The sequence below is a fragment of the Phlebotomus papatasi genome, chromosome 2 (genome assembly GCF_024763615.1).
Source record: "Phlebotomus papatasi isolate M1 chromosome 2, Ppap_2.1, whole genome shotgun sequence".
NCBI classification, from domain to species: Eukaryota; Metazoa; Arthropoda; class Insecta; order Diptera; family Psychodidae; genus Phlebotomus; species Phlebotomus papatasi.
This window is the reverse complement of record NC_077223.1, coordinates 67,194,338-67,201,619: the sequence shown is the minus strand read 5'-3', so window position 1 is coordinate 67,201,619 and position 7,282 is coordinate 67,194,338. Positions and strand designations below refer to the sequence as shown.

The 7,282-nt window shown below is 39.1% G+C and overlaps 2 protein-coding genes across 2 annotated transcripts in view; one reads left to right on the top strand and one right to left on the bottom strand.

Moving 5' to 3' along the window:
* LOC129803940 (RING-box protein 2) overlaps nt 1-4,886 on the bottom strand; it is a 60,574-nt gene extending 55,688 nt beyond the window's left edge. The window contains exon 1 of the mRNA XM_055850834.1: nt 4,650-4,886. Coding sequence (XP_055706809.1) covers nt 4,650-4,803 — 154 coding nt within the window. The 5' untranslated portion in view covers nt 4,804-4,886. The remainder of the gene's footprint in view (nt 1-4,649) is intronic.
* A 92-nt stretch (nt 4,887-4,978) lies between these two features.
* On the top strand, nt 4,979-6,165 carry LOC129803936 (cytoplasmic tRNA 2-thiolation protein 1). Its single transcript, XM_055850819.1, has 2 exons — nt 4,979-5,096; nt 5,153-6,165. Exons 1-2 carry the CDS (start codon nt 5,049-5,051, stop codon nt 6,134-6,136), a joined length of 1,032 nt encoding a protein of 343 aa, XP_055706794.1. The 5' UTR covers nt 4,979-5,048; the 3' UTR covers nt 6,137-6,165.
* The last annotated feature ends 1,117 nt before the right edge of the window (nt 6,166-7,282 follow it).

The following is a 7,282-nucleotide window of genomic DNA, read 5'->3' as shown; positions in this document are numbered from 1 at the left end:
AGATAGTGGTTGGTTTCGTATTCACAGAATCCAAATCATTTAGGAAATATTTACCAGTGCATCAATTTTGGAAAATAAGTAGGTCAAAATTATTGATATCTGCTGTAAGGAAAACATTTCAAAAAGGGACAGATAATCCTAACCGGCTTATGTAGGTGAGATTCTTAACGTGAGCTAACTTGGAGTGCATGCAAATTCGATTTAGAGCTGAAGTTGGGAGACGCCATTCAGTTATCTTGAATCAAATTCGTGAAATTATACAAATTTTGTATTTAAACCAAAATATCAAGGATTTGGATGAACTGGCACAAAAGTAATATATGGGTGAAATGTAGACCAGAATGTACTCTATAATTTTCCTATAGAACATGATCTCATCGATTACTCAGAAGTCAAGAGTTCCCCAAGTAGTCATTTGTTGAACTTCAACTATATCAAAGAATTGTTGTCTTTTGTGGGATTTTCCATTTAAAACCCTATTTTAAGTGTTTTTGTGGAGTAGAGGCAGTCAAATTGGCATCTGAGTGATTTCAAAGTGTTATTATGGGAAAAATCAATTTTTTCACACTTAAACGGCAAAATCGGAGTGATAGCGTAGTCTGAGTGGAAAATGATGTATGGACGAAATGTAGAGACAAATGTGCTCTACAATTATGTCGAAGTAATCATCAAAATCGGTTTAGCGACAGTCGAGATAATTGAGGTTATATGATATTGAAATTGGTTTTTCGACTGTGGCGCCCCTGGTGTTAGTCCCACGAAGTTCAAATATTCTAGAAAGTTGTAGCATTTGGTGAGATCTTTCGTTTAAGCCCTCATTCATCAAAATCGGTTACATAGAACCGGAGATATGATTTTTTGAATTTTGTGAACTTTGACCCCTCATATCTCCGGTTCTGTTTTAACCACAGCGCACTTACGCACCATTTTGGAAACGTCCTAGACTGGACTACAACATACTAAAATTTCATTAACTTGCACAATGCCGTTTTTGAGAAAAATGATTTTGAATTTCGATGAATTTTGACGCTATCGCAGCGCCACCTATGGGGACTTTTTGAACTTCCATCTGAAAGTGCTCATCGATACGAAACAAAAAAGGTAAAATTTAGGTCGCTATGTTAATTAGAACCGAAGATAGAGGCCGGTCAATGTTCGAACTTTGACCCCTTATAGCTCGGGTCAGGGGTTATGGATCGACTTAAGGTTTTTTTTGTTTGATAGGTATAATCAACGGCTACAACATACTAAAATTTCAGCCCGATGCACAATGGAATTTTTGAGTTATTTAACTTAAAATATTTAAAAATTTTCTTTTTAATAATAGCGCCCCTAGCGGTGGTTTTATGAACTTGCGATGTTAGAAGGGGAAGTGGCATTTCACGAGAGCTTTCCAAAAAGCCCTCACTTTTTAAATTCTGACGATTAGAACCGGAGTTATGGCCATTTTAAGAAATTTTTTTTGGACCCTTATAGCTCGGGTCAGGTGGGTCGGGGGACCTTAAGTTTGGTATTGATGGAAAGCCCTAAGGCCCAGCTATAATATACTAAAATTTGAGCCCGATCGATGCCATAGGGGCGGAGCTATTGAGAAAACAAAAAAGGGGGGGTCTTCAAAATGGCGGAAGGAGGGGTGGGGGGTCAATGCACCAAGTTGCAATTTTCACCCGATATATAACCTTTGCCGAAAACCGCAAGTCGATATCTTTTTTAGTTTAGGAGCTATTAAGCTCCAAAGAGCGGCCGGCCGGCCGGCCGGCCGGGAACGTAAATTAGCCACATATATATTCGTGATCAGGAAGTGGCGAAACACATTTTGGCCAAGTTTGAGCGCGATCGGACCACATGAAATTTTGTTAGGATTATAGTAGGTGAGATTGTTAAGAATCTCACCTAATAACCTCGATTATCTCGGCTTCTGATTAATCGATGAGAATAAGTTCTACGGCAAAATTATAGAAAACATTCTGGTCTGCATTTCACCCATTTTATCACTTTTCTGTCAGTCCATCCAAATCCTTGATATTTTGGTTTGAATACAAAATTTGTAAAATTTCACGAATTTGATTCAAGATAACTGAATGGCGTCCCCCAACTTCAGCTCTAAATCGAATTTGCATGCATTCCAAATTAGCTCACGTTAAAAATCTCACCTACAGAAGCCGGTTAGGATTATCTGTCCCTTTTTACCGCCAACGGTTCATAAGAAATGTGTTTCAAATTTACCGCGTGAAAAAATGCATACATTTAGGGGAAATTCAAAAATTATTTTATAAATAAGCTCCCAATAGTAGGCAATCATCATCATTTTTCAACCGCTTATCCCTATTGGGGTCGCGGGCCCATGACATCCAAATTAGCAGCCCACGTTTGTCGATCTTCCGCCGATCAGGAAGATGTTCAGGTTCGATCCCAAGGCTCTCCGAGGCAAGATTCTGAATTTGATTAAGCCATCTTGTCCTAGGTCTGCCTCGAGGTCTACGCCTCCTCACAATGGCTTGCATAGCAATAGTAGGCAATTTAATTAAATTTCTTTCAATCCGATTTCACTTAAGTCGGAACTCCCTGTAGTTTTGAAAATGCTTCAGACTAGAAATTTTTAGAGGAGATTTCATGCGCCTAAAGATAGGCAAAAGTAAGTATAAGCCGGAATTAAATTTAGTGGGGTATTTCATTATCATTATAGTTAATACTGCTCGAACTCCACTTTCCACCCCCCGGAGACCACTGGTGTCACCAAAGCTTCACGTTTCACAGACGATTTCTGAGAAATGTCGTCACGCTTTTTGTCCGTCTGTCCGTCCGGCTGTCGCCAGCTCTAGAGGCCAAACGATTAGAGATAGAGGCTTGGAACCTTCGAGGGACCCCCCATAAGTCGACCCAAGGATCGTTAACATGCCCCTCATTTTCCCCCTACCCCTCCTCTTCCCCTCCAAAACCGTGTTTTTGGGATTGCTCGAAAACGCGTCATGCGATTTTTTTCATTTTTGGATATGTTTTAGAGATTGCCCAGGCGGACATTTCGTCCTTATACGACAATACCGTTGAATCATTCCTAATAACGGTTTTTCAAGGTCAAAGGTAAAAGACATTAGAGAGCTCATTTATCAACCCAATAATGGGATAATGTTTGGGATCGTTGGAAACTGAACCGGTTCCAATCGGTTTTGAATCGGTAATGAACCGGCTCATAACCGAAATAATTTTTATACGAAATTCAGTTACAGTAGACTCTCACTCAATCGGCTCTTTTTCAACTGGGCGTCAAATTTTGTTGACAGTTTTCACGCTTAATTATAAATAATTTGCTCAAATTCGCTGTACATAGTTCTTCCTATTTTATCGTGATTCTTTATAATTGAGCACTTTTTGTGGAATTTACAGAGGCTTTGACGCTAAATTCTATCGCTAAACCGGATGACATTTTGCCCCATATTCACGATTGAGAGAGAGTCTACTGTAAATCAGTCCTGGGAAATATTTTGAGTGATATATACAGTAGACTCTCTCTCAATCGTGAATATGGGGCAAAATGTCATCCGGTTTAGCGATAGAATTTAGCGTCAAAGCCTCTGTAAATTCCACAAAAAGTGCTCAATTATAAAGAATCAAGATAAAATAGGAAGAACTACAGCGAATTTGAGCGAATTAGCTTCATAATTAAACGTGAAAACTGTCAACAAAATTTGACGCCCGATTGAAAAAGAGCCGATTGAGTGAGAGTCTACTGTAAATCGGTTTTGAACCGGTAATAACCCGGTTCATAACCGATAAAATTTGTTTATCAGAAAAGCAAACTTTTACTTTTTGTGGTACTCACGCCACAAGGTGATATCCTCTTTGCCGGGAAAATGATTAATAATAAACGTAATAAACCAATATTATCTTGTAACTATTTATTCCTTTGCTCTCGCTCTGTCACATTCATAAACCTCTTCAAATGTTCAATCATATACATATAAACCTGTCAAGGTACCACACTTTTAAAACTGTTTTGGGGTATCTTTTGAGAGATTTATGAATCGGTTCAAATCGGTTGAGAATGGGTAAACGGTAAATGATGCAAAAGTACTTTTTCGGTAAAGCAACTAAGTCACGAGTTCAAGCATTTCGCAAAGTCTGGGACGCTTTGCCAACCCTTTTTTATTGGCATTTTATTGTCAATCCGAAAACTCTCGTTTGAATGGTTTTTTTTACCTGTGTGTATGTAAAGGATGTAATGAATGGATGTAATGTGATGAATGTAAAGGAAGACTTATTTCATCCCAATATTGCGTGAATTAAAATGTTTTACGGTTTGTGGCCGTTTTGCCTGTATCGAAATTATTTTTCCCTCATCCTGACAGCAAGATTCTCAACAGAAGGATTTAGAAGTAGTTCTTTAAAGTTTACTTGGTCCCAAGCTATTCACAGAGATAATCTCGTGCCTCTCGTGCCCTAAGAATCATCAGGACAGTCTGAACAATTTCTTCCGGAAAGGCTTTCAGCATTTATAATTTCTTTTTTAATTATAATTTTCTCACAGAATTCAAGCTTATTTTTAACGAATCATTGGGAGGATCATATCCAGAAACCTTCGCAAATTCTTTCAGGAGAGCTTTTCTTAGTAAATCTGGGTGAAAAATAGAAATATTTGGCGGTAGACTTACCCATAACTTGCACCCTGCAAATAGCACAAGTATCGCACTCGACATCCCAACTCCAGAGCGCCACGGCGTTCCACTTCTTCAGGGTGAACATTTTGTCGGGCTTGCAAGCATCATTGTCGAATTTATCACAGGAATTGTCGTTTTCCTCAGCCATTTGGGGGGAAAACTCCAATTTCTTCACACGGAACAAAAATGTAAACAAAAACACTGGACTCCACTGACAGATAGCTGAGTTTTTAAGTCCAATGCACTGGCGGCGCTGATGGCAGTTTGATGAATCCATTTCGGCTCTTTTTCGGTGGCTGTCGGGTAGTCTCGGTAGTCATCGTGCCCACGTTTTGATAGCTTGTTTGTTTTGATTAGATTTTTGCAGAATATTTTGTGAATTATCATAGAAATATGCCTGTTCTGTGTAAGTCTGGATGCGGGAATAAAGCTATTATCAAGGTGAGCATATAAGTAACTATCTGCAGGGCAGAAACTAACAATTTCCTTCCAAATAGAGGCCAAAAACTGGAGATCCATTGTGCAAGGAATGCTTTCTGAAGGCATTTGAAGCTGAAGTTCATCATACAATTGTCGAGAATTCTTTATTTACTCCGGGAAATGTTGTGGCAATTGCAGCCAGCGGTGGGAAGGATTCCACAGTCCTGGCCTATGTGATGAAGACCCTCAATCAGCGTCACAATTACGGCCTGAAGTTGGTTCTCCTGTCCATTGACGAAGGTATCACGGGATATCGAGATGACAGCCTGGAAACGGTGAAGAAGAATCGGGATGACTACGAAATGCCCCTCAAGATCCTCTCCTACGAGGAACTCTATGGCTGGACCATGGACAGAATCGTGGGAGAGATTGGAAGGAGCAATAATTGCACGTTTTGTGGAGTTTTCCGGAGGCAAGCTCTGGACAGAGGAGCCAAGCTCCTGGGGGTTGATTGCATAGCAACTGGGCACAATGCTGATGATATCGCCGAGACTGTGCTAATGAACATTCTGCGAGGTGATACAGCCAGGCTCAGGAGGTGTACAGATATCAAGACAACTTCCGGAGAGGATTCCATTCCCCGAGTCAAGCCTCTCAAGTACGCCTACGAGAAGGAGATCGTCATGTATGCCCATTTCAAACGCCTGGTTTACTTCTCGACCGAATGCGTCTTTGCCCCGAATGCCTACAGAGGCCATGCCAGGGCTTTCCTGAAGGATCTGGAACGCATCCAGCCCAGCGTCATCATTGACATTATCCATTCGGGCGAGCAATTGGCCTTCCGGGACGCTGTGAAAGTGCCCAAGAGAGGAACATGCGAGAGATGTGGCTTTGTCTCATCCCAGCAGCCGTGCAAGGCATGTGTTCTGCTCGAGGGACTCAACAAAGGGCTTCCGAGGCTGGGAATCGGCAAGAAATCCAAAGGAGAGAGAATGATGGCGGAGCATGAAAAGCAACTTGTGGCCAGACTCAATGCTCATTCTGTGAAGAATGATTTTTAACGCATAAAATTGGGAAAAATAATTTATTTTTATAATAATAATAATAAAAATAATAGTCCTATTTGTTATATTATGTAACCTGGGCATCAATCAATAAATAATTATTATTATTATTATATTTAAAATATGTAAAAAATATGAAAAATTATTTTTTTAAATAAATCAAATGAAAAATATAGCGAATCTAGCAATTTCTTATCCAGCAAAAAATATTTGCGTTGCAAATAAGGGGCTGCGCACAAAGCTTTTTCTGCAAAAGGAATACAGAGGGTTCCGCTTTCAAAGAAATTCTCAGGACCGAAAAAAAGCCCGCAAATTCACTCCAGTGACACAGAAAAAATGCAAAAATACACGCAGAGGAGTTTAGAATGAGTTGCGGAAACGCCGTGATTTAGGGTAAAATGAGGTACTTTGGAACCATTTACAATTTGAGACACTTGAGATTTTCTCATTGTTTCAGATGAGCAAAGAAAAAACAAAGACCGAAAAATAGAAGAAAAAGACGATTAAGAAGAAAAGGAACCGATTTTTTTCCTTTTGAATCTCTAAAACAGTGACAAAATTTCAAATGTCCCAAATTGTAAATGATTCCAAAATACCTCATTTTACCCTGTGATAAACCTTTTCGGCGCCCATTTTTAAGCCTATTTTTCAGCGCCAACGGTTTATAAGAAATGTGTTTCAAATTTATCGCGTGAAAAAAAATTGTATAGGGTAAAGTGGTACAATTTGGACAATGCAATGGTACAATTTGGACAGGGCTTTTTTTCTAGATAAATTTAGTACTTCATTTTTATTTGTATATTTTTAATGCTTTAGTTTTATAATTTGGTTCCTTGTGCTTAAAAACAAATTTTGTACTGTATTTTATCAAGAAAAAATCCATGTAAACTTGTACGGGATGAGGTTGTCAGTCGAGTGCAGGGAAGCTCACTGGATGCAATCCGAACACCTTTAACTCTTTCCGGACCGCAGCATACATGCTGCAAGCCAATTTCACAATTTTTAATCAAAAATATCTAAGCTCAAGAATTAATTGAGGTCCTACAAAAAATATCTTACATTTGGACATCCTTTTAGTTTGTAATCACCCACAAAAATCGGATTTTTATCAGTTCTGAATAATTAAAAAACATTGTTTTTCAT

Coding starts and splice junctions, on each gene's coding strand:
- LOC129803936 (XM_055850819.1), top strand. CDS start 5,049: ATGCCTGTTCTGTGTAAGTCTGGATGCGGGAATAAAGCTATTATCAAG. Junction 5,097..5,152: donor GGAATAAAGCTATTATCAAG/GTGAGCATATAA, acceptor CCTTCCAAATAG/AGGCCAAAAACTGGAGATCC.